Below are 25,731 nucleotides of genomic sequence, written 5' to 3'. Positions count from 1 at the left end.
TACCTTACATGGCCTAAGGGACTTCCCCAGTGTGAAGGTGGCACTGAGATGGGGGACTGTCCTGGATGACTCAGGTGGGCCCGGTGTGATCACAAATGCCCCTGCACGGGGCAGGAGAGTGAGTCTCGGAGCTGGAGGGACGGGAAGACACCAAGCTGCCGGCTTGGGGATGGAAGCAGAGCCCTGAGTGCAGGAGTGCGGGGGCGTGCAGAAAAGTCAGGAAGGGGACTGGCCCTGCCCACACCTTGACTTGAGCCCCCCGAAACTGCTCTGGACTCTGCCCCCCTGAGCTGCTGGAGAGTTAACTGTGGTAGTTTGTAAGGAGCAAGGGGAAGCCAATTTGGAGGGGTGTGTCCTGTAGGCTGGAGAATGGATGCTCCCACTAGGCTTCCCATCTTGCCAGGGGGACTGGGGCACCCGCCTGGTGGGTGCAGCAGGGGCGCCTCAGGGCCCCGGGGCGCAGAATTTAATTGGGCGTGCTGCCTGACTCGTACCCTGACCACGGAGGCAGGACACAGATATTTATTTAGGATCTGCGGTGTTTTGCTCCAAAGGAGTGTTCTCTTGTGCTGCAGAGTGGCCCTTTGATGTTGGGTTGTTTTTTTTAATCCTTGTTTCACTGCTAAGGAAACTGAGGCCAAGAAAGATTAGGCAGTTACTCAGGGCCAAGAACACAGGGCAGGAAGTAGTAAGAACTAAGGTGAGGGGCGGGAGGGTGTGCTGGAGAAGCCAGGGCCGGCAGCTGGAGGGCGTCGGATCTGCTCTCTATCTCCAGTGCTGTTCTCCATGTATTTGTTTCATCTCTCCTCCGGGAACAGTGAATCGTTCTCCTGCCGAGTGACGCAGGAGAGAGAATGAGGGAGTGGCAGTCCAGGTTTATCTCGTCTTGAAAAATGCAATGAGAATAGAGGTAAGACTATAGTAGGTCACGATTTCAAAGACCCGCCAGCAGATGTGGGCTCTGTGCTCTGTGGTTAAGCCTTTGGATTCCAGGGTCACACACACTTGGGTTAATGTACCAGCTTTGCCGTTTTCCTGCCTGTATAACTTCAGTGTCTTGCCTCTTCTGTGCCTCAGTTTCCTCTCCTGTAAGAGTGACTGTGTGGTAGTATGTGTGCCCCTGGAGTGCATCAGAAATTGTTCTCTGTCAGTGCGCTCTTGCATTGGATGACGTCTCTTCTTTCTTCTAGGTCTTTTTTTTTTAATGAAGCATTTTTTTTCTCTTTAAAAGATTTTATTTGTTTCTAGAGAGAGGGGAAGGGAGGGAGAAAGACAAGGAGAGAAACATTGACGTGCAAGAGATATATTGGTTTGTTGCCTCTTGCATGCCCCCACCTGGGGACCTGACATGTGGCCCAGGCACGGGCCCTGACTGGGAATCGAGCCAGCAACCTTTTGGTTCACAGGCTGGTGCTCAGCCCACTGAGCTGCACCAGCCACGGCCTGAATGTCACTGTTTATGGGAACTAAGAACCATGATGCCGCTGTGAGGAGTTCTTTCTGCGGTTACGCATATTTAACTTAAAAGTCTGAACTCTTTATTGAAGCCGTTACGTCTAATTTGTGGGACCACAGTGCCCTTTCTCTTTGGAGACGACGGAGGTCATGTTAGGCACAGAGCACAGCTGACCCTCATCAGTCACAGCAGTTACGTTCTCTGAAGTCCCTGCCACCCTCGAACTAACGACTAGTGAGTTATTGCTCCTGGGGAAGGCACAGGGTCTGGTGCCTGTGCTCACAGCATTCTGTCAACTGATGAATACAGAACCTCGCTGGAGGGATATTCGTGTTTGTTTAAAGGCACCGTATTCAATGTGTGTGGCTGATGCGTTGACTGTGAACTCACAACACTCCACTCACACCGGAAGGAAGTTCATCAAACACACACATGTATTTTCTTTGTGAGACCCATCGTGGCTTTTTTTTAAAGTAAAGATTTTATTTTATTTTTCTAAAGGTGGAGGAGGGAGGGGAAAAGGGGCAGGAGAGAAACACTGATATGAGAGAGAAACAGGTTGACCGACTGGTCTGCCTGGTGCACCCCAGACACGAGCCCTGACTAGGAATCGAACCTGCGACCTCTCACTTTGTGGGATGATGCCTAACCCACTGAACCACACCAGGCAGGGCTGGCTTCTCATTCTTGGGGGCACGAGACAGCCCTGTGCTGGGGGCCCCTGAGCAGTGACGTTGCTGACAAAAAGCAGGAAGACGTGGCACTAAGGAGACAGTGGAAAGGACACCTCGTGCAGCTCAGGAGCCATGACAAAAGGCAGAATGTCACCTTGTGTGACCTCCGCTGGGCATGCGTGTGGGTGATTCGAATGTTCTACGCTCTGCTCACCCGTCTGTGAGTGACCGCGAGGGTGCGGTGGGCGCTGATTTGGAGTTGACACAGCTGAGGCAGAAGGTGAATTTGCACCTACCGAAGCCACGAATGATGAGGATGGACTGTATACCAGGCGTGTTTTTTCGTTGTCTCTCCATGGACACAGTGGAGGTGGGGGTAGGTATACAGCAGACGGGGGGTGTTTGGCGGGAGCCTGTGCGGGGGTCGTGCTCGTGGGCGACATGCAGAGACCCCTGCCCGAGACGGATGCACGTGGCGTGAGCACCTCTTCGCTCCCTCGGATGAGAGCAGTCGGGGCAAGCCTTGGCGGTGGAAGTGGTGTCTGTGTCCCCCACCGGCCAGCCCGGCTGCGCTCGTGCCATTGTTTCCTGTCATACAGAGTCCCTGCCGCGGGCCCTGCCTCACGCAGCCTGTCACAGGCAGTGACACCACGGGATGTGGAATTGCAAGCGCGAGCAGGGCGGCTGAGAGGTAGAGCAGAGTGGGTCAGGCTTTCGGGGCCTCCCCGAGGAAGGCCCGTGAGGCGTGGCCTGCACACCAGTCCCCAAGGAAGGAGGCCGTGGTCCTTTGACTTGAATGACGAGGAGGAAGAAGGAGGTGAGGCGCTGAACAGATCCATCCACCTGTGGCCTTTTTATTTAACTTGTGTTTTTTAAAATTTACTTTCTACATTATTTTTTATTCTGATTTTCCATGACCATTTACCCCTCCTCTACCCTCTTCCCCCTGCACCCACACCCCTCCCCCACAGCCGCCACGCTGTTGTCCATGCCCGCGAGTTTTCTGTCTCTCTCTCTCTGGTCCAGTCCCTCCGCCCCCTCCCTTCAGAGCGGTCAGCCCGGATTTTTGTCGGAGACGTTTCAGAACCTTCTTTTACTATCGTTACCCGGATGGAAAGGGCGCACGTTATTTCATCACTTTACGGCTTTGGAAATGGGCGCAAAGTCTCCCCGAGCTTCGCTCGTGACAGTGAGTGGACTGAGGTTCAGTTTAGAAAGAAAGAGCTAGTGGTGAGGGTTTTTGACGGTGACTTTTGCCCAGAGGTGGGACGGCGATGCTTTTTCAAGCTAGGTCTGCTTTCCTTCCTTGGCGTATTTTGAGAGACTGAGGAAGGACTCGAAGGTCGGCCCAAGGGAGGTCTCTGCAGAGACTCCTGGGCCGGGCGTGGACAGGTCGGCAGTTATTTTCCTGGCTCCTGCTGTCTGTCCCAAGTGATACTTGTTTTCTCTTTGCTCTACTGGTGGGAAGTTTCCTCGCTGGTCTGGTAGCTCAGTCGGTTAGAGTGTCTAGAGTGTCGTCCTGCTGCGCCAGGCTGTGGTTCGATCCCCAGTCAGGGGATCGAACGAGAGTCAGCCAATGACTGCAGCCGTGAGTGGAAAAGCAAATCAGTGTCCGCCTGTCTGTCCTTCTCTCTCAAGTCGGCAAATAAAAAAAAGCTAAGAAAAGATACATTTAAGTAAAAATGAGTATCGACTTAAAAAGTGGGAAGTCAGGAATAGTTCACGAGGTTTGTGGACGGGCCCCAGGTCGTGCCTGACACGTAGGAAGGGGTGGTCTGTGCTAAAATGGTGCCCTCGGCCTAAAAATGTAACATGGTTGTGGCAGTGGATTAAAAAATGGACTTTTGCCAAGTTTTCTGGAAAACATGATTTTTTACACTGTAGTCAGTTTACCAGGTTGACTGGGGATCTTAATGCTGTTTTATCATCACCCCAACAGTTCGAGGGGACTGTGGGAGCGTCCAGTTAGAGGGGTTCATGGAAAGAAGGGGCGGGTGCTGTTGCCTCCTCCCGGCCAGATCTCCGTGGCATTTGCCGGATGCCAAGGATGAGCCCTCCCTGGGGGAGCAGCAGTGTGCATTGTGAGCAGGGCCTGGCGGGGGCTCCCATGCCCCACCCCGCCGGGCTTTCTGCTGTGACGCAGGTGAGGTCAGACTCGGCCTTGGCACTGTGGATACTTCGGGTCTGGCTGTTCTCTGTGGTGGGGCCGTCTTGTCCTTGGTCTGATGTGTGGCGCCATCCCTGCCTCCGCCCACTGGATGCCAGGAGCACCCTCCCCCCAGGTGTGACAACCACAGACGTCTCCAGACAACCAAGGGTCCCCTGGGCAGGGGAGGGGACAGAATTGCGCCTCTAGGAACCTCTGGACCAATGGGATCAATGTGCCCTGAGTGGCTGTGCCTCGTATCGCCCTTACAAGGTGACTCATCTCATGTTTAAAAAAAAAAGAAAGAAAAACCTGTTGGACGAGAAATCATGCTCGGGTTATTGTTCTTCGCTCTGAGGTCAGCCTTCTGATTTAATAACTAAGGAATCCTTGAGCTGTGGGAAGGGAACACTTGGGACCTGTTGTGGGCGGACTTGTGCCCCCTCCCCAGAGTTGCATGTTGAGGAGCTGACCCCCGGGCCCTCAGAACGTGACTGTATTTGGCGAGAGAGCCTTTGAAGGAAGGGCGAAGTCCAAGTGAGCCCGAACTCATTCTCTCTGGTGTCCTTCTAAAAAGAGGAGATGAAGACACACAGAGAGATGCCGGGGGTGGGAGGAAAGACCATCTGAGGACACGGTGCGATCTGCAAGCCAAGGGGAGAGGCCTCAGAGAAAACCAGGCCTGGGGACACCTTGATCTTGGACTTCCAGAGCTGTGCGGAAAGAATGCCAGTCTGTGCTATTTTATCATGGCTGCCCCCGGAGACTAATACAGAAAAAGGGTCTCATTGTTGATGGCTGTTTTGGCCGGTGCGGTATCTCTCGGTAGTATTAATAAACCTTTATTTTGAACTGATGTTGACGGGAGCTCTCTGGGAGCGTGCTGCCAAGCCGCGTGGACTGGGCAGAGCCCTGTCTCACCCCCCGATTACCTAAAACTCTCCCCTGTGCTCTGTAGGGTGGGTGGAAAGGCTCATTTTATTTTGAACTTAGGCAGCAAAATACATTTTTGACCTGTCTCAATGCCCTTTCTCCTATGTGAGGTTTTCCAGACGATCTATTTGGAGCAGGCGATTTTTGTCCAGGGGACGGGCCTTGGGGCCTTTCGAGGTTCCTGTGACTTGGAAGGAAGTTGTGTGTGTATTCTGTTGTTCCTCATGAAGGCTGATCAATAGCAGAAATGACATGACAGAGGAAAATTCTAGAAACTTCAAGTTATCCTGGTAACTATCCATTCTTCAGAAACATGGTGTCTGTTTTCAGAGTTACGTATGGATTTGTATTTTCTTTCTCACCCTCTCTAGATAAGGCACACCATGCAGGTGGGGGCAAAAGTATAGAACATCTATTGCTCAGAAATCCATCCTTGCCCTGTAAGAAGAAATCATTTGAATCTGAATACTTTTTAGCATTTATACAGTCTCCATAAAAGTGCAAATAAAATTTAGAACTGGAGCCCTGGCTGGTGTGGCTCAGTGGATTGATCACTGGCCTGCGAACCAAAGGGTCACTGGTTCGATTCCCAGTCAGGGCACATGCCTGGTCTGTGGGCTGGGTCCCCAGTGTGGGGTGTGCAAGAGATAAGCACACATTGATGTTTCTCTCCCTCTTTCTCCCTCCCTTCCCCTCTCTAAAAAAAAATCTTAAAGAAAATTTTACAACTGGAGAACTTAACCCACCCCCATCATCTCTCCTCATTTTTGTATGCCCCCCAAATTGAAGGCATTTAATTAGAAGCTCTCAGACCAGGAATAACAACGGTGTTCAGGTAAATTAAAGGACCAGGGAGTAAACAGGTGAGACAACTTGTCCCACCTGGTGGTTTTTTCCCCCCAAAATAGGCTGATTTTAAAAGATGATGCGCAGGCACCCATATATTCACACACATTCACACTCATTAAAGGGCACAGGTCCTAAATGCACACAGCTCAGTGAATTTCCGTAAAACGAACACACTCACATCACCAGCAGCAGGAGCCTCCTCCTGTGCCCCCTCCCCCGCCCTCCCCCGCCCTCCCCCAGCCTTACCTAAACTCCGATGGCTAGCAGCAGAGGCTCCTTTTGCCAGCGTTCGTGCCTGGCTTTCCTGGCTCCACGTTCTGTCTATAAGATTAGACCACATTGCGTGTGCATTATACAGGGTGGGGCAGAAGTAGGTTTACAGTTGTGCGCGTGGAAAATGATACGATAGTAACTAATAACAAGAATAAACTATGTTTTGCGTACTCACAACGGTAAGCCTACTTTTGCCCTGCCCCGTAGTTTGTTCGTCCCTATGGCCATAGGTAGACATCGTATGGCACATCATCTCTCTAGGATAGAGAGAGGGGAAGGGAGGGAGAAAGAGAGAGAGAGAAACATCGGTTGGTTGCCTCTCGTACGTGCCCCATCCGGCGACCTGGCTGCAACCTTGGCCTGTGCCCTGACAGAGGAGCCCGTGACCTTCGACTTTGCAGAACGACGCCCAACCAACTGAGCCATGCTGGTCAGGGCCTGTTTCCACTTTTTATTGGTTTTTTTTTTTTCACTTTCCACCACAGTTTTATTTTTTTTTATTTTTATTTTTTAAATTTAATTCTTGTTCATGTTTCCACTTTTTAAATACTCCATTTTCACCTGCGTGCTGGGTCTCCGAAGCAGAGTCACCCCAAAAACACAAAGAGGAGCATAGACTCCCAGACTGGAGAAGTCACCTGTGGAAATGGGAGGAGCCCTGTCCACAGAGCGACACCCACCCAACAGCCATGTCTCCCACAGCGCAGAACGCCAGTCTGAGCCTTGGCACGGGGGCATTTCAGAGGCTCGCTGCTCGTTCCCTCCGTAAGTATCAGCTGAGCGCCCGTCTGTCCCTGGCTCACTTGTAACGTTGAGGACAGAGCAGTGAGCACCAGGCAGTACTTCCTGCCTACAGGGAGCTTCCATCTCAGGACACATCATAGAATTTTAACTCTGTGGGTTTTTTAAAAGAATTATTTATATTTTTAAAGGTTTCATTTATTTATTTTAGGGAGGGGAAGAGAGAAAGGGAGAGAAACATCAATGTGTGGTTGCCTCTCATGCGCCCCCTACTGGGGATCTGGCCTGCAACCCAGGCATGTACCCTGACTGGGAATTGAACTGGTGACCCTTTGGTTCACAGCTCATGCTCAATCCACTGAGCTACACCAGCCAGGGCTGAACTCTGTGGTTTTGTAGGTGGTACCACTGCGGATTGTTCTGTGGCATGGACACACAGTCTGCCCTTTCTCCAGTTCTGGGAAGCTGAGACTGAGATGGGTAGAGAACCGGCCAGCCCAGGCCACACAGCTCTTAAAGGGCTGCCTGCTCCTCTCAGAGGTCTCAGTGCCATTGGCTCTTCTTCACACAGGCCCTTCCAGGTGCCCGCTCTGAAGGAGCTGCTTCCCACCCCATGACACATTCCTGTTAATTATTGTTACTTTGCTGGTTTTCCGTTGCCACCCTGCCCACCTGCAGAATAGCAGGCTCTGTGAAACTGTCTTGCTTACACCCCAGTGCTCAGCACGGAGACGGGCACCAAGCAGGTACTCCGAAAGTATTTGTTGAGTGGGTGATGGAGAACGGGAGCCCCAGTTCCGGGCGGGTCTCCCCACTTCCGGTGCCCTGGGTTTCATTAAGATCCCCAAAGGGCTCTGCGTTCCCCACTCATCGGGGTGTGGGTGGTGTGCCAGCCTGAGATGGGCTCTCAGTACAGGGCGGGTGCTGAGCATTGGAGCCGGCAGGAGGAGAAGCAGTGGAATAGCCGGGGAGAAAAGGGAGGTCCTTCCCCCTCCTCCTTCCCCTCTGTCCCTCTTTTCCCTGCCCCTTTCTCGTTCACTGAGCCTGTTTCTTTAAGGCACTAGCCACAGCAGCATCTTGTCCCCAGGTTTGCATTACAGATCTCAAACTGATCCCAGATTTGCCACTTGGCCGGAGCTGCCCCCGTTTCAGCCCTTACGGGGCTCTCAGTGACATCTGCTGCATCACCGAGATTTCTGGCATCTCCAGGCAGTTGCATTCGCTGGGGCTGGGCCTTTGTCAGTCACAAACATCCCGCTCAGTCGCAGTGGGCTGTTTGGTGCCAAGTGAGGGCACTAGCAGCTCAGGGGACGGGGGTTTGCTGCGGCACACAGAGCCCTGCCAAGCCACAGAGGGCCGGCATGGCCCGGGAGGGGCCTGACCAACTCAGAGCCACACCGGAGCGTCCTTCCCAGCTCTGGGGCCCTGCAAGGGCCTCCCAAGCACTCCAGGTTTATTTTTTTCAATAGGAAAGCAATATTTTTTTTTTAAAAAAGTGGTGCTTCCTGTTACAGAAAACTTAAAGATGCAGTAGCTAGAATTATTTAAAGGCTTCCATCCTGTTAACATAGACGCATGACCCCTCAGCCTGTGTTTTTGGCAACGGGCAATGAAGTGACATGATTTCAGTTCATTTTTGCCAGTGTGAATTAGAACTTAGCCTAGAAAGGATGTCTTGATTTTGATAATTTTGAGAATGTTACGTTTTGAGAATTTTCACAGGCCAGAATCTCAGGTCCCTGGGTTAAACGGACCACATGGATGTTCAGGCCCTTTCTGGAAGGGCTCTGTCATCTTGCGCCCCGTGAAACCCAGACTCGCCCCACCTCGCAGGGGCTGGCCATGGGCGATGCTTCCACCTGCCATTTAAATTGTGCTCCCGCCCAGTGCCTGCCCACGAGGTTGGGAACGTTTACGAAGGAGAGAGGAAGAAGTAAACACAGGCTTTCCTTTCTCTGTACCACCAGTTGGGCTTCCTGTTTATCGCTGAGTGAGAGGGGTCGGGGTGCAGGGCTGGAGGGGCCTGAGCCTGATTGCGGACACAGTAAATGCTCTGTGGATGTCCTGGGTGAACTTAACCCCTCATGGTGGCGTGTTTGAGAGTCATGGAAGATACGTTTGGCAGTCCGCAAGCATTCAACAAACGTTTGTGGAACGAACAGGGAAACTCCACATACAATTTCTTATGATAAAAGCTGTGTGTACTGAACAGAGAGCACAATGTCTGGCTTCCCTGTGGAGGGTGGATGCCGCTGGCACCATGGTTGGAGCCCAGGGTAGCATCGCCCGGCAGCACCACCATCAGAAGAGGTGGGACCACGCTCCCTGGTGAGCACCCTTCCTCACCGGAGCTGGCGTTGTACCAGACCCTCCGCACCTCCACTTCCTATTTCCAGAGGGACAGGTGTTGCTACAAGTGCCCTTGGCCTTCCTGGGGCTGTTTCAGTGCCAAAGCCATACCGAGGTGGGGCCCGATGTGGCAGTGGCTGCGGCCCAGGTCTCCATGGGAACAGGGGCGGAGCCAGAGCCTGGGAAGGAGAAAGGGTTCCTAAGGGAGTGGTGGTTCCTCCCCAGGGCCGGGAATCTGGAGGAGCTGAGAACCTGGCTTTAAGCCAGATTGTCTCTGTTCAAGTTTGGGCTCTGTTGCTTACTACTAGGTGTATGGCACAACGCTGTGTGAGGAGCGCTGGACCCACAGGAGGCTCTGCCCATCTCCAGCTGCAGGACAGTCTGAGGGGCTGTCTCCCCACCTGCGAGCACCCACCTGTAGGACTGTGGTGAGCAGTAAGGGAGTCACTCACACGGAGGACTCCACCACAGCCCCTGGCCCAGTCTGGGCACTTTAAAGATGGTGTTTTTAGCCCTGGCAGGTGTGGTTCAGTGGATTGAGCACTGGCCTGTGAACTGAAGAGTTGCTGGTTCAGTTCCCAGTCAGAGCACATGCTTGGGTTGTGGGCCGGATCCCCAGTAGGGGGGGTGGGAGAGGCAACCACACACTGATGTTTCTGTCCCTCTTTCCACCTCCCTTCCCCCTTCTTTAAAAATAAGTAAAATCTTTTTAAAAAAACCCTCAAATTTCTGAAAAAGTTTTTTAATTTTAGTGTTTTAAAAAATATTTATTTCTTTTTAGAGAGAGGGTGAGGGAGGGAGAAAGAGAGGGAGAGAAACGTCAATCAGTTGCCTCTCAGAGGTCCCTAACCCTGGGCTGCAACCCAGGTTTGTGCCTGGACTGGGAATCAAACCGGCGACCTTTCGGTTTTCAGGCTGGCTCTCAATCCACTGAGCTGCCACCAGCCAGGGCAAAAGATGTGTTTGCTTATTGTTTGGTGTGTGAGGAATTGCCTTCCATGTAATCGCTTAATTCCACTCAGCTCTCTGGCGTTTCGTGGGCCACTGGCACGTCTGGGTGCTGTGGCCCCAGGCCTGTTGGAACCTGTGAGCAGATGACCTACGTCAACTACAAGTGCAGGTGGTGAGGCGGAAGGACCCTGAGCACTGGGGGCCTGGGGCAGGAGAGAGTGAATGAGCACCTTCTGTATACAGGGTGGGGGCTGGGGGTGGGGGCAGTGAACAGTATCTGGTCTCTAACCTTCAAGCTCACGGCTGAGATCTGAGGCTGCACACTGGGAGCCGTGTGCTGTTTGCGTGCAAGGTAGGTAGGGGTTTCGTTCTGTGTCTAAATGCGAATGTCCGATCAGCACAGTCACGTCGTTTGGTGTTTCGAAGGCGCAGAAGCGTGCACGTCGCAAACGCAGCCTCTGTTCAGGCACCCCGTGCATCCTGAGGTGGCCAGTGTTCAGTTTGTTCAGGTCATTCCAGAGAATTTCAAAGCGTCTTGTCTTTTTAAAAAGCCCATGAATGAATGAATGAATGAATGAGTTCATTTATCTCTCTCTTTCTTTCATCTATCTAGACACACACACACAGATTTGTCCCTTTTGTATTCAATTGTTAATACACCTTACAGAGCACAACGTAATTTTTTCTTTTACGTCATGATATTCCCCAGACTCATTCCACTTCAAGTCATAAAAGGCTTCCCCCCCTTTCCGTGGTTTTTAGGGTTCTGTGGAGTAGATATACCATGCTTCATCTAGCCGGCCTGCCACTGACGGACAGCTAGGTTGTTTCTAGTGGTTTGCTGTTGTCAGCAAGGTAACAGTGAGCGACCTCGGTCATGAGTCCTCGTGTCCACGTTAGGACATATGGGAACACGCAAAGGGGGACGTCATGAATGCGCATTTGTGGTTTCGATCCTTACCACCAGGTCACCCTCCCTCCTGGTGATGCCGATTTTGACCCCCCCCAGCTGTAACAGTGTTTGCCACCCTGACCACCCCAGGTGGTAAGCTTTTTGATCTGGGTCGTTCGTCATCCTGAAGAAAAACCGATACCTCCACGTGGGTTTGGTTTTGCATGACATTTAAAAGTTGGGTCAGTTGCTACACACGAAGCGTTGGCGTGTGTTGGGGCCTGTGTTTCAGCTCCGTCTTGATGAATTGGGGGTCGGTCCTGCTGCACTGGTGCAGGGACATATCCTGCCAGGGGTGAGGCGGGGTCCGCCACTTCCTTCCCACATTGTGCTCCGGCCCACCAGACCCGGAGGTAGGTTTATTCTACAATGCTGGCTAGGCTTCTGTCGCTGCGAGCTGGCTAGTCCTTGTCTATTTCTTGTCTAGAGCGAACAGCACAGTGCAAATGGCACTTCCTCTCCTGTTGTGAAGAACAGGGAGTTGGGTTTTGAAGGGTGAGTCGGTGGGGGATGGGCCGGCTGCCAGAGGTGTAGTGTGAATGAATCTTGCCCAGGGGTTGGGAGTGGGAGAGGCGAGGACCAGCTGGGGAAGCCCTGAGCACGGGAATTCTGGAGCTCACCTGCCTTGGCCGCAGCCTGTGGCCTGATCAGGGAGGACCTGGGAGGCGAGGGTAAGAGGCTTGGACTGGAGTCTGTAATTATGGAATCACAGTGGGGGTGGGACGCACTGGGAGGCGTGTCGGCTGCTGGGCAGAAAGAGGCCAGTAGGGGAAGATGTGAGGCTTCCCCCAAGGAGAACCAGAAATACCGCCTGGGGTATGTGTCTTGGTTTCCCAGTATTTTTACCCTGGACTCACCTATATTAGCACATAGTTTTTATTAAGATACAGCACAATACATTGCGTATACCTTTGTGTGTTCCCCTCCCACATTACCACTCGCGTCCTGACCTGCCCGTGTGTGCCCTCATTCCTTGACTGCCACCGGGCGTCCCTCCAAGATGGACATTTCCAGGTCTTGCGCCCTCTCTCTCAGTGCTGCCGGGAGCATCCCCCTGCGTTTCCTGTCGCTCACCAGTCTCTGTGTTTGTGTAGGACGTGTCCCTTCAGGGGGTCATGCTGCACCCGAGGATCTGAGCTCGCCATTTAAAGAGAAGTGGCCACATTGACTTTCTTCACAGAGATGCTCTCGTTTCTCCGGTGGCCAGAGATGTGGCTTCTCTCTCTGCGCTCTGACTTGAGATTTTGCATCCTCGTAGTTTAAGAAAACAAATGTAGCCAGTGGGATATTTTTAGAACAGAGTAAAGGTTTCTTCTTGTGCCTCCCTTCTACTTTTCCCAGCATCCCTCTCTTCTTCCCACCCCGCCCAGGTGCCCGTGCCTAACTATTTGGGTTCTTTCCTTCTGGACAGGCAGTCTAGTTCAGTGACCACCAGATACACGGGGGGCCATTTATTCATTTTCTACTTATCGATTTGAGAGAGAGAGTTCGATTTGTTGTTCCACTTATTCATGCATGCACTGGTTGATTCTTGTTTATGCCCTGACCAGGGACCAAACCCACAACCCTGGCATACTGGGATGGTGCCCTGACTGACTGAGCAACCCAGCCAGCGCTGCATGTGGCTACTCGAAATAATTAAACTGGTAGAATGACATTTCCATTTTACATTTTGGGGACCCAGCAGTCACACGTGGCTAACTGGCTGCTCTCAGACGGTGCAGGTATAGACTGTTTCCGTCCACGCAGAAATGTGGGGAGGGGGCGGGGGCACTGCTCTGGACCAAGTTCTCACACCCCTGCTCTGCGCGGGGCTGTCCTGTGTGTGGCACGGAGCTCAGCAGCGTCCCTGGCCTCAACCCACTCAATATCAGCTGCGCCTCTCCTGCGCCTGCCGTTGTGGCAGCCGAACGGCCCTCTGGACATTGCCAGGTGTCCCTGGGGTCGGGGCTAGATTCACCCTCCTCCCTCCCTCCGCCCTTCGAATGCTGTGCTGCTCTCAGTTCATCTTTACATTCTTCCCGAACCTTCCCAGCGCCAACACTGAGACCATCGCTTCCTGGAGCCCGGCTTCCGGAAAAGGTCGGTGCGTCACGTAGCAGGTAATTCAGCAAATATTGACAGAGTGCCTGCTGGTGGCGTGGCTCTGAGGGCGCAGACAGTCACTTCTTTGGAGGCCCGCTCCTTGTTCCAGTATTCCAGTAGTTACCTTTTCCAGAAACATTGTTGCCCAGGCACTTCCTCCTACAGTATTTGCTTTCCCGCCCCCCACTCCCACACTTTCAGCCAGACTCTGTGAAACCACAGCAAGGCAGCCCTCATAACCTTTGTTTGTTTTGGAGTCAAATCGTAAGAAAATCTACTTGGGTTTTTTGTTTTGTTTAAATGGTCTAAGTTGATCGCAGTGCAGACTGAATTATTTCTAGCCTTACATCTTAACCTGTTTCCATAGCTGTTGATATGAATGGGTGACAAAATTGTTTCATTTTTTTTTAATCTAGAAAAATGACTTGAGAAATACCTACTTTTTAAAAAATATTTATTTATCTTTAGAGGGGAAGGGAAGGAGAGAGGGATAGGAATATCAATGTATGGTTACCTTCTGTGCGTCCCCTGCTGGGAACTGGCCTGCAACCCAGGCATGTGCCCTGACTGGGAATCGAACCGCGATCGTCTGGTTCACAGGCCCGTGCTTAAACCACTGAGCTATACCAGCCAGGGCTAGAAATAATACCTACTTTTAATTGAATGCCTGTTATGTGCTAGGCACTGTCCTGTGTCTTTTTGTATAAATCTTTCATCCTTATAATCATTCATCAAGGCAGGTCTTGTTATCATCTTTTCACAGAGAAAGAAAGTGGGGTTACAGAGGATGAGAAGGCGCACCATAGGTGCCTTGGAGGCCAGTGTTCCTGACCCTGGCCATGCAGTCCCGCTGTTTTGAATCCGTGGCTCTCGCTTGTTACTTCTTTGCCAGCCTCTCCATTAATTTCTCCCTCTCAGGGACTCTGTCCTGTAGCCCATCTCCCCAGCCTGACCAGAAGGTAGCATAGGAATTACCTTGTCCTGGCAAGGGACAGACAGCTCAGCTTGGTATTAAGGAGCAGCAGTCTCAATCCATGATTGCAGGTGACAGCTGTCACAACACAGCTCTGGGCACCTCCTCTCCCAGACCTTGAAGGGTGGGTGGGGTGGGGGGCCTAAGTGCGCCCACTAGACAGACAGGGGAGGGCAGGAGGTTTGCAGGCTATAAATCCAGAAGTTGAGAAGGAGCCCAGCTGCAGCTTCTTCTGTTTGGGCCGGTGGGGGGACACTTGAATCTGCCACTGAGCCCAAGGCTGCTACCGCAGGACTTTAGTTCCCCGGATATGGGCAGGCGATGCTTCTAGGGGCTGTAGTGATAGAGTCGGAGTAACTCAGGGACAGGAACCAAACCACACAGAGACACTCACTTCCTTATCCAGCGTTCCTCCTGTATTTCTAGCCCTGTCCAGGCCCAGTTCTTAACAGCGGACACTTGTTCGTGTCTTCCAGCCACAGGAGGGGGACGCAGCTGGCAGGTGGCCCCGCCAGACTCAGAGCCACTGCATCTGGTGGGACTTTCGGGGGAGTTGTCGGCTTTCCATTGTGTTGATTTGGGTGTTTGCCTTCAGTGCGTGACAAGCAATGCTGGTTTTCCATTTATGACACTGATGTGAATTACCTTTTAAATGGACATAAATGGAGCTCTTGACCCGGGCACTGCCCGAGTTTGGTGCTGGATCATTCCCTGCTGTGGGGGCTGTCCTGTGCATTGGAGGACACGTAGTCGCGGCCTGGCCTCCTCTGCCGTCCACATCCCAGTGGCTAACCCACCACCCCTCCCCTCCATTGCTAATCCCTGATGTCAGATATGCAGATTTAGACAGCAGAGGCGGTTGGATTATCACGGAAATCCCAGGTGTGTATGCAAATGCCCAGAGTTTGGGAAACTGCTTCGGAAACTTCCTTCAGTCGTACGGCCCGATTACTAATGTCCTCTTGTGTCTTCTTGCTCACCGACTTCTGTCATGCTGCAGTGTCCGGCACCTGCACAGTCTGGTCCATAGCCACGCCTAGTGAGAATGAGGCCCTGGGCTCTCTGATTTTCACTAATTTAAAGGGCCAATAGCTGTGTGCCGTAGCAGCCGTCGTGTGGGACGGCTCAGCCCTCAGGGAGGCAGCATGGAGTGGTCAGGATAGAAGCGTGCAGGGTCTAAGAGGCTGGAATTGCAGGCGCACAGATCCAATATGAATGCATCTTCTTTTTTAAAATTATATTTTAGTGATTATGCTATGACAGGTGTCCCAGTTTTCCCCCCTTTGCCCCCTCCCACCCAATGATCAATGGGAGGGTTTCACCCAGGCCAGTCATGGGCAAGGATTGGCTGTGACCCCTGACCACCTACCTCCGCCCTCTGTGGAGGATCAGCTGTGCAGGGGCAGGTGGTGGTGCTCTGACGTGGTCTGTGGCTGTCCACTGGGTGCGCTGGCCCTGGGCTGTCCTGGGTGGTGCAGGCCAAGGTCAGCCCCGACCTGTGTTTTGCCCAGGGCCACCCTGAGTAAGCTGTAAAGTAATCTGAGGTGGGTGCTGCTAGTGCTGGGCCTGGGGCTCACTGAGACCGGCTGCTGCTTGTTTGAGAGGATTTAAGAAGTTTTGAAGCAAGAGCCAAGAGCAGCCATTCATATGGAAAAATAGCTTGGGTGGGCCCTTAAGATGGGTGGGGCAGAGTCCCTAGGGGTTTCCAAGGGGAGTCTCACAGTTTTAGCCAATTTGATGGAGTCTCGGGTATGGCACCAGCCTGCCTGCTCAGTGTGGATGGATCAATAGTTGTCAGACTTCCATCCAACTTGATTTCTGACAGTTCTGAGTGATACTTGTTCTGTATTTTAGTTGTAATTTTGATGTGGTTGTGCGAAGAAGTGAGCCATGTCTGTCTACGACGCCATTTTGACTGGAGGTCCGAGACACACCTTTAAGGAGGGTCTGCGGGAGGCTCTGGTTGGACAGAGGGCCGCAGGTTGGACACCCCTGTTCTAGAAGTTCTCTGCTAATAGAGGATGTGCTTCCTGCCAAATGAACCCACCCCTTCCCTCCCTCCCTCATTCCATACTTATAGTGTCCACTGGTGGCCAGCATGGGTAAGTCACACCCAAGGGCAGGAGTGGGGGCGGACCCCCTGAGGCTCCTGGTGTCTCTAGCCTTTGGACAACAGAAAGGCGCCGGTGCGAATGAATTACTAGAAGCAAAATCTGTCCTTATCAGAGCCACGCCCCACCCAGGCACCAGTTTTCTGGAAGGAGATGCTATTTTTAAGAAGCAGGATCGTGTTTCATCATGGAAATTTTGAGCATCAGGCAGGCAGCTTGCTGCTGCTGGCTGGCTAATCTCGAGAGTCCTGAGTCCCAGAGACTGTGTCTGCTCCGCCCTGGACCCCAGCACCCCAGTGGGGCCTGCCTGGCCTGTAGGACGAGGGGAGAAGGGAGGGCCTTGGAAGACAAGTGATTATGTGAGTCTCATAGGGTTGGTTTCATTTGGCGATGTCTCCAGGGTCTGGCAGGGCTGGGCCCCTCCAGCCAGCCACCAGTGCAGGGCCAGGAGGCGACCGTGGGGTGTTTCCATTGCAGTGCCCACGAGGGCTTGTAACTCTCCATACGCCTTGGTTGTGGGCTCTTCGGAAGGACAAGCTGCTTTTTCTTGGGGGGTGTGGGGGGTGGCTGTCAGAGTGGCTTTGTGCTGCCAGAACAGGCCACGTTCCCAGGTGTTCCCTTACCTTGTGCACAGGTGACCTGGCAGCTAATGAGCCGCCCTCTCGGGACAGCCAGGGGGTGCGGGCACTCAGGGCCAGTCTCTGGCCCATCTGCAGGCCACGCCGGGCTCTGAGTCACTGCCTTTCCATGTTGCCAAGAGGAGAGCCGGGCCGAAAGATCCTTCCCCTCCTCCTGTACCTGGTAATGTCAGTGTAACCGGCAACCTTGACAGCAGGGGTGTTGGAAAGAAACCAGGTTTCAGATGAGCCGGGCGTGATTCCAGGCCAGACCCGGCTGTTGCTCACATCTCCGTAAAGCCGGGTGCTTTATCCCGCCGCCCTGCGCTTTCCTCTTTCATCTATAAAATGTAAAAGTAATAACAGTCTTACCAGTTCAAAAATGGATTCTGTGTTTTGAAATAAATAATTTGGGCTTGGACACAAAGCATCTTTGATTTTGAACACCGCCTTTTAGGAGCCTCAGCTGTTTCCCATCTCACTGAGGGATGAACCCCAGATGGTGCTTGAAAAAAACATATCGGAGGACAGTGGGCAGGCGTGGGCGTGGCTTCAATGGTGGGCGTGGCCTCGACAGTGTGGGCGTGTCTTTCCCACAGGTGCTGTGAGTGGCTGAGATGCTGTGGTGGAGGGGAGCCCAGGCCCCGCACGGTCTGGTTGGGGCACCCGGAGAAGAGGGACCAGAGGTACCCCCGAAATGTCATCAACAATCAGAAGTACAACTTCTTCACCTTTCTTCCTGGGGTACGTACAGGCAGGGACCACACCCATTTTTTTCTTCCCACACCAACTGTACGCCATGATGCCAGTCCTGGAAGACTGAGGTCCCCCGGGGCAGACCTTGTGAATGCACTCTGTCCCTGTCACCTGAACCACGGGCTGCTCACCTTCCCTGGCCCTCAGCACCTGGAGGTGGCCACTTTCAGTTTGTCAGGCCGTGCGCCTACGTGATCAGTTAGCATAACCTCACATTTACTTGGGGTGTTGTACATGAGAAAGAAGATGATGTCATGGAAACCTGGTATCAGAAGCCCCGGCAGTGTTTCCATTCCTCCCCCATCATCGCGGAAGGTAGATTTAGCCACAGGAAAGTTGAGGGATAAGACTATAAAGAAGGTTTAAAAAAGGTACATTTTAATCTTACTATCAGAGAAAGAATTTCTGTTCACACTTTTGTTGTACTAACGTTTTGCTAATCAGTGTTTCCATTTTGCTTGGGGTGTTACTCCGGAGTCAGAACGTTTTTGCATTAACTTACACAAATCCACGGGCTTGTACTTCTCAAACCTTCCCCCCAAACAGGTGAATTAAATACCTGTTTTTATCCAACACGACCTCAAAAAACTCTGATTGACCTTAGAAGCAGCAGGAGCAACCAGTTCCACTCTTGGAAAGGGGGGGGGAAAGGTGCTATGTGTGATTTCTTCAGAGAGGACACAGAAACACAAATACGTTGTATTGTCACCTAAGGTCAATTTAATGTTTGTTTGTTTCATTTAAGGGTGATTTGACTACAGTCATTGCTAAGCTGTCTCAACACTCCCTACCCTTCCACCCAAATCTCAGTGTTGTAAGTGAAGAAAAAGTTTGTTTCTGGACGTTCTGATGCAGACCTGGCCACTTTCTTCCATCCGGCAGCTGTGGCTTCTGGAATGCCTGGCCATGCACATCCGCGTGACCGGACAGGAACGGGCGGTTGAAACACGGCTCTTAACCGCCTTGGCCTTGGAGAGACACGTCATTTTCACTCACTGCCCAGTGGCCGAGTCTCGTGGTGTCTGTTTCCCTGCTGGGGTTCACAGGGACAGGCAGGACTGCCGGAGCCCACCTGCCACACAGAGTGTGGCAGGTGTGTGTGTATTTTGCAGTGCTGAGATTGTATTATGGAAATGACAGTTTATCTTGCTTCCAAAATGGTTTTAAATCTTTTTTTAACATCTTGCTTTTTTGATCAATTTTACAGCATGAGCACTTTCCACTAAAATTTATTCTTAAAAACATTTTTTAAAAGCTTATATTTATTTATTTTTTTGGACAGAGGGTAAGGCAGGGAGAAAGAGAGGGAGAGAAACATCAATGTGTGATTGCCTCACATTTTCCCTACTGGGGACCTGGCCTACAACCCAGGCATGCGACCTCACTGGGAATTAAACCAGCGACCCTTTGGTTCACAGACCAGCACTCGGTCTACTGAGCCTTACCAGCCAGGGCAGAAAACAACATTTTGAGTGGTACTTACAAAATAGTTTAAGAAATAAAATGTAACAGACACCTGTGGGGGGGCTCCGCCTGCTGGGCCATTGCCACCCCATTCCACCTCCGTCCACCATGGATGAGAATAAGTCTGCGAAGACATGATCTGCTGGGGGAGGAAAGGTGGCCAATCTCTCAAAGGAGAAGGGCCATGAGCCTGTTCCTCATTGGGCTTTTATTGGGTTCAGTTTGCACAGGAATACAGGTAAAGCCCATCATTGTCAGGCAGTAAGGATCGAAGAATAGATGACATTCAAACAACTATGATGGCTTATTCTGAGTCAGGGTCATTAGGTAAGGGCTATACAACTTTGGGAAACAAACTCATTTCAGGCTTGGACCCTTATCGTTTAAACTGAGGGCATTAGCGAAGCAGGTTTCACAGGATCTTACACATTCCTTCTTAGGCCTGGTCGCCCCGGGGAACCGCCCATTCCAACGTAGGGCTGCACCGGCCGCCGGCATTGTTCCCGGCTTCAGTCAGGTGGGGGTTGCAGGCAGCCATGGGATTAGGAGATGTCTCACACACAGAATGAGGATTCAGGCTACGTCAGAGCCCGGGGATGAGGGCCCATCACCCCCTTTTTCTACAGCCCCCCAAGTCCTTCCCTGATGGCTCCTTCCTGACCATGTCTGTTTTAGGTCGACCCTCCCTTGAGGAATCTTACCTGTCATTGACTAACCAGTCATCCACCCGGGGCCAAGAAGGGCGAAGTAGAGGGGGCAAAGGATAAGCTTTGTTTCTTTAGTGGCTTATGGTCCCAAGGTCTTTTATTCAGCCTTAGCCATGGGCGGGGGAGGTGGGGTGGGGTGGTTAGAGCTTCTGAGAACAAGCAGGGTGGTTCCCACCAGACACAGTTGAAGCCCCCAGAGTGCCCTGTCCACTCCAGAGGTAACCAGTCTTGAACTGGGCATATACAATTTCCATATGTGTCATTATTTACATTTTTATTTTTAAAAATTGTACTTTTAGTACACATAGGACTGCTTGATCTTTATGCGACAGGTGTCCTGTGAGTTGAGTTATTCTGTAGGAAAGTGTTTAAACATCAGTCACCTCCCACTAACCCTGCCCAGCCTCATCAGACAAGCCTTGGGTTTGAATGTCTCCTTCCTCTCCTCTCTCCTTTCCAGGTGCTGTTTAACCAGTTCAAGTACTTTTTCAACCTCTATTTCTTACTTCTCGCCTGCTCCCAGTTTGTCCCGGAAATGAGACTGGGCGCACTCTACACCTACTGGGTCCCCCTGGTGAGTAAATCGGCATCATTTGCTCAGTGACCTCAGAGGTTTGGGGAGAGACAGCTCTGTGTCCCTCCCACCTGGGAGAGCAGCCTTTTGAGGGAGAGGGTGCCCCTCAGAACCAACACCCCGGGAGCCCCCCAGACCTTGAGGTTGAAGCTCGTTTCCTGTGTCAGCGGCGTCAAAGGAGAGCAAAGCCGGGCCGCCCATTTATTCTGTTGCTCAGCCCCTCCGCCCTTCCTTATCTCAGCAAATGTTTTCTGCTTGCTTCCCGTGTGCCTCTCTAGGGACATAGTAGCAAATGAGGAAGGCAGAGTCTCCGTCTTGCCAGATTGTGCTATTCAAATTGTTTTCCGAGACCCCGTTTTCTTTCTATTCTATAGATTGTTGAGCTTGAGGGTTTAAAAAAGTGTATGGAATGTGACAGAACCAACCAGAATGCCCCTCCATTCCTTCCCTTGCCTTTTTTTCTTTCTTCCATCTCTTCGGCAAATGGTTATCGAGCACCTGCTATTTGCCAGGCACGGTGCTGGGTGCTGGGGGGTGCAGCAGTGAACAAAACATGTAAATTCCTGCCATCCCGGAGTTGATTTTCAGAGAGGATGGCCAAGAAACAGACTAATAAGATTGCTTGCAATTGCGAGACGTGCTGTGAAGACAGCAGGAAAAGGTCATGGCACAGACAGGGGACCCCAGGCACCCTGAGTATCTGTTGAAAGGATGAAGGTGGGGTGGGAGAAGTGGAGGGGCGGCCTCGCCAGGGGGGCCATGAGAGGCCTCATGAGGAGGTGCTGGGAAGGAGGGTAGGAGGCTGGGAGTATTCTGGGCACAGGGAGCAGCCATGCAAAGGCCCTGGGGTGGGTACCGGCTCAGGGCATTTGCAGGACAGAAGGAAGCCCAGCACGGCTGGGTTGTGAAGAGGGCAGAGCTGACATCTCTTTTTCTCCAGAGATGTCATGAAGCATAGTTGCTGCATACTTCTCTCTAAGCTAGACTTGGGGGAACACTTAGATTCTCTTTTCACAAATGTGGTTAAATTTTTAATCAGAAGATTTTTTTTTTACTGATTTGAGGGACACACACACACAGAAAAACATCAGTTTGTTGTTTATGCATTCATTGGTTGCTGCATGTTATGTGTCCTGCAAGGACGAGGATTGAACCTGCAACTTTGTCATATTGGGGCAACGCTCTAACCAACTGAGCCACTGAGTCAGGATGGAAGGAGATTGTTAAAGTAGAAAAGATCCGAGTCCCCCTTAAAGAAGCAAAAACAAGCATATTAATTGGTGGCGGGTGGGAGATGGTAAGGATTTGGTGCACAGGCATTTTTGGAGTAGAGGGAGCCAGCTGCTGAGGGAGCCATGAGTGGGTGTGCACACATGTGAGTGCCACGTTATCAGGCAAGTCGGGCAGCAGCTCCAGCCGTGAGAAGAGGCGGGGGTGTAATTTCTTCCACTTGAGCAGCGGAGGTGCTTTGGAATACGAGGAGAGCCCCCTCCTCCTCTCAGCTGCCTTCGAGTGCTCGTTGGAGCAAGACTTTGTTGGGCAGACATTCCCCATCTGCGAGCCTGTGTTCTTACATCCCAGGTGTGGCAGACTCAGTGGCTCGGCTGATGGGATTGAGCGTCGGGCGTTGGGACTGGCAGGGAGCTCCTGCCCCGGCCAGAAGTGGAAGGCACCACTCTGTTCCCCCCCCCCCCCCGCCCGGGTGCAAACTTGGACCTGCAGTTGCCTGGACCGAGAGTTAGACACTGTAGACTTTTATGTGAAATGCCCTAATTTTATTTAGCTTTTTCGTCCTCCACCTATTTGCTATGTACCTAAAGTCAACACCATAGCTTACTTATTTTTAAAAAGTTAGTCCATATTGTTTATAAAATATTGTTTCTTTTTTTTAAAGACTTTATTTATTTATCTTTTAGAGAGAGGGAGAGAGAGAGGAAGAGAAACATCAGTGTGAGAGAGAAACATCAATCAGTTGCCTCTCACACACCCCCAACCAGGGACCTGGCCCACGTGACCCAGGCACGTGCCCTGACTGGGAATCGAACTGGAGACCGCAGGGTTTGTGGGACGATGCTCAGCCCACTGAGCCACACCAGCCAGAGCTAAAATATCATTTCTTGATCACCTTTTAAAAGTGTAGTTATTTGAAAGGTAATACATTCACGTGATTCAAGAAACAAACAAAAAAAACATGTTCCTAGTGAAAAAATCTCCCATCCAGTTCTACCCCCAAAACACTGTCCTTTTTTGTTTGTTTGTTTATCTTTCCAGAGTTTATGAAAAAGTACAAGTAAGCAGTCTGTTCCTGCTCTCCTTTGCTCCTTTTAGAAAAAAGTAACAAGATATCTATGGTTCTAAGTAATTTTTCTTTCTCATTCCTAGCATCTCTTTTTCTTGCTTTTTTAACATTGACAACTCATTTTAATAATGTTGAAGCACCATGCAAATAGCCCAGCCCACACTCCGATGGGTGCTCTGCTGGGCGTGGCCAGGAGCGCCTTCATCCCTCTGATTGGTGGCTCTGTGCTCTGGGCATGTGGAGCCTGTCCCCACCTCGTGTGTCTTCTGTATTTGATTCTCCCCAAACCCAGGTCCGCTGCCTCCCAAGCAGCTCCTGTTCATTTTTCTTTTCTTTTGTTTCCCCACAATTACAAAGGGGCTTTTTATAATTGGAGAAGAATTTGAAGAACAACCAAAGTGAAAAAAAAAATCCCCAAACCTGCCTGTGCGGTACACCCCCACCCCCTGCCCCCAACAATACCCCATTTATGCTTCTGGTTTGTTTCTTTTTAGTCTCTTTTTCTGTGTGCTTATGTTTCATACCCACTGTAGCATACAGTGTAGTGAATTTTATATATATGAACAGGTATATATATGTATGTGTGTGTATATAGATGTATGAGTATATATATTGTAGATGCATATACTTCATAAGTTGGGATCCTGAGATGTCCACAGAGGCCGCTAGCTGGGCGCCCCCCTCTTTCCTGACTCCTGCATCTCAAGTGTGGTACTTGGGGTGTGTGCTGTCTCCCCTCACGGTATCCATCTGCCCGGTCCGTGGCATAAACCCATCTACTGAAAGGATCTTGGGGTACAGACCTGTTCGACTCACCCCCCTGCAGCCTCATTCACCTTATCGCTGGCACCTGTGGTGGGGAGGGGACTTGAGCCACACTGGGTATAAGTTTTTGTTCTCTTAGCCAGATTCATGTAGATACGATTCATGTAGATACGACTGAGAAGAGATGGATGTATGCAGGAATTCGCATGCCTGAGAAAGTCGGGTAGGAAATGAGGTCCGCTCGGATGGATTCTTCCAAAGCAGTCATCAGAGGGGCCTGTGGATTAGAGGCCAGACCTCCGCGTTGGGAAAAGGATTCTTCACTCGAGCAAGAACCAGAGGAGCCAAGGGGAACCAGGAAGTTGCTTGAGATCACGCTAGGATGTGAAGCGTTTGGGTCTCACAAAGGCGGAGACTCTCTTCGTCTCTCTTTTTTAAGATTTTGTTTATTTATTTTTAGAGAGGAGAAGAGAGGGAGACAGGGAGAGAAACATTAATGTGTGTTTGCCTCTCATGCGCCCCCTACTGGGCACCTGACTTGAAACCCAGGCATGTGCCCTGACTGGGAATTAAACCAGAGACCCTTTGGTTTACAGGCCAGCACTCAATCCACTGAGCTGCACCAGTCAGGGTGTGTTCTTTATATTTTTAAAAGGTGGAATGACAAGAGCATTTTGTAAGAAGAAGAAATGCATGAATGTTCTTGCCTCTGTGGACGGATACAGGAGGAAAATCTAGCTAGAAATAGTTCATGAGTTGGGGTACCTGACTCATGAAGATGAAGCAGTTTTAGATTTTTTTATTAGTTGATATTCACACAGGGAATACTTTATAGTGGTTTCCTTGTAAAAGTTTAGGACATTATAGGTAGACTGAAGTCTCCTTCAGCCCCTGCCCACGCCCCATCCTTGTTCCTTCCGGGCGGAGGGACATAGCCAGCAGTTAAGGAAGTTGGAACGTCTTGAACAGCGTTTGGAATCTTTGTTGTTTCTGAGAGCCGTGTTACATCGTGTGTTCTGAAAGGTCCATTTCCCGCCTTGGTCCTGCCCTGCAAAGGGCATGTGTCTCATTCTTTCTAGCTGTCTGCCGGTGGTCCCCCACCCCCCACCCCCTGGCGGTTCTCTAGGGGCAGAACAGTGTGACTCTTAAGAGCAAGGACTCTGGAGCCTGCTTTCCACAGTTCAGAATTCCTGCTTATCGCCTAGGAGCTTCGTTACTCCACCCCTCTGTGCCTCAGTTTCCTCCTCCATAGCACGGCGATTCATGGGATGGTGACCTGGTATGGCTGATCTCGTAGGGTGGTTGGGAGGGTGAGAGACATGGCGACGAGATGTCCATGTGAGCGGTCACCGTCCCTCAGCCACCGTTCATCTGTGGATGGGCAGCTTGGCCGTGTCTACGTTTTTCACTCTCAGAAGCCCCTGAGAGTTGGTGAATGGGGTGTCCTCATGCGTGTGTGTTGGAGGCTGGTGAAGAAGGAGGCTTGCTGGGGCATGGGCATCTGGGCTAATGAGCTTGTCCTGTGCTGCCCTCTGGCCTTTTCCGTCCCCGGCCACAGGAGCGGAGGTGGGCTTCAGCAGGGCTCACCCCCTGTCCCCTCTCTCCGCAGGGCTTCGTGCTGGCCGTCACCATCATCCGGGAGGCGGTGGAGGAGGTCCGATGTTACCTGCGGGACAAGGAAGTCAACTCCCAGGTCTACAGCCGACTCACAGTGAGAGGTCAGCCTCCGGCAGCCTGCCTGGGCTGCAGGGTCGCAGCCTTACCATAGGTCGCTGACAGTCGGGGAGCAGAGTTCAAGGCCTCGGGCCGGCGGGTGTGTGGGCACGGTGTGGTGCGACAGTCAATCAGTTGCTGGTGACGTGTTCCCTGGGGCGTGGGGAGCCGCGGGCTGCATCCCCAGGCTGCCCGGTCCTCTGAGAAATGGGCCTGTCGGCTCCGCCTCATCAACCTGGGACTGAATTCTTTGCTTCTGGAATGCCGGGGTCACCAATTCCTTACCTTCCCCTGTCTGGCTGGGAGGGAGTACGCCCTGGCCCCCTTCACATGGGAGGCTGTG

The 25,731-nt window shown here is 51.8% G+C and overlaps 1 protein-coding gene across 2 annotated transcripts in view; it reads left to right on the top strand.

Moving 5' to 3' along the window:
- Nucleotides 1-25,731, top strand: part of ATP9A (ATPase phospholipid transporting 9A) — a 109,091-nt gene that overhangs the window by 3,104 nt on the left and 80,256 nt on the right. The window contains exons 1-4 of one of the 2 annotated variants that reach the window (XM_037059910.1): nt 16,759-16,852; nt 17,710-17,854; nt 20,498-20,611; nt 25,285-25,393. In XM_037059910.1, the coding sequence (XP_036915805.1) occupies nt 16,851-16,852; nt 17,710-17,854; nt 20,498-20,611; nt 25,285-25,393 (370 nt within the window). In that variant the 5' untranslated portion in view covers nt 16,759-16,850. Of the gene's footprint in view, nt 1-16,758; nt 16,853-17,709; nt 17,855-20,497; nt 20,612-25,284; nt 25,394-25,731 lie in introns of those variants that run through there. The other variant, XM_037059909.1, reaches the window with a different exon arrangement.

The sequence above is a fragment of the Sturnira hondurensis genome, unplaced genomic scaffold (genome assembly GCF_014824575.4).
Source record: "Sturnira hondurensis isolate 20B ecotype Veracruz unplaced genomic scaffold, ASM1482457v3 Scaffold0011378, whole genome shotgun sequence".
NCBI classification, from domain to species: Eukaryota; Metazoa; Chordata; class Mammalia; order Chiroptera; family Phyllostomidae; genus Sturnira; species Sturnira hondurensis.
This window is presented reverse-complemented; position numbering and strand designations above follow the sequence as displayed.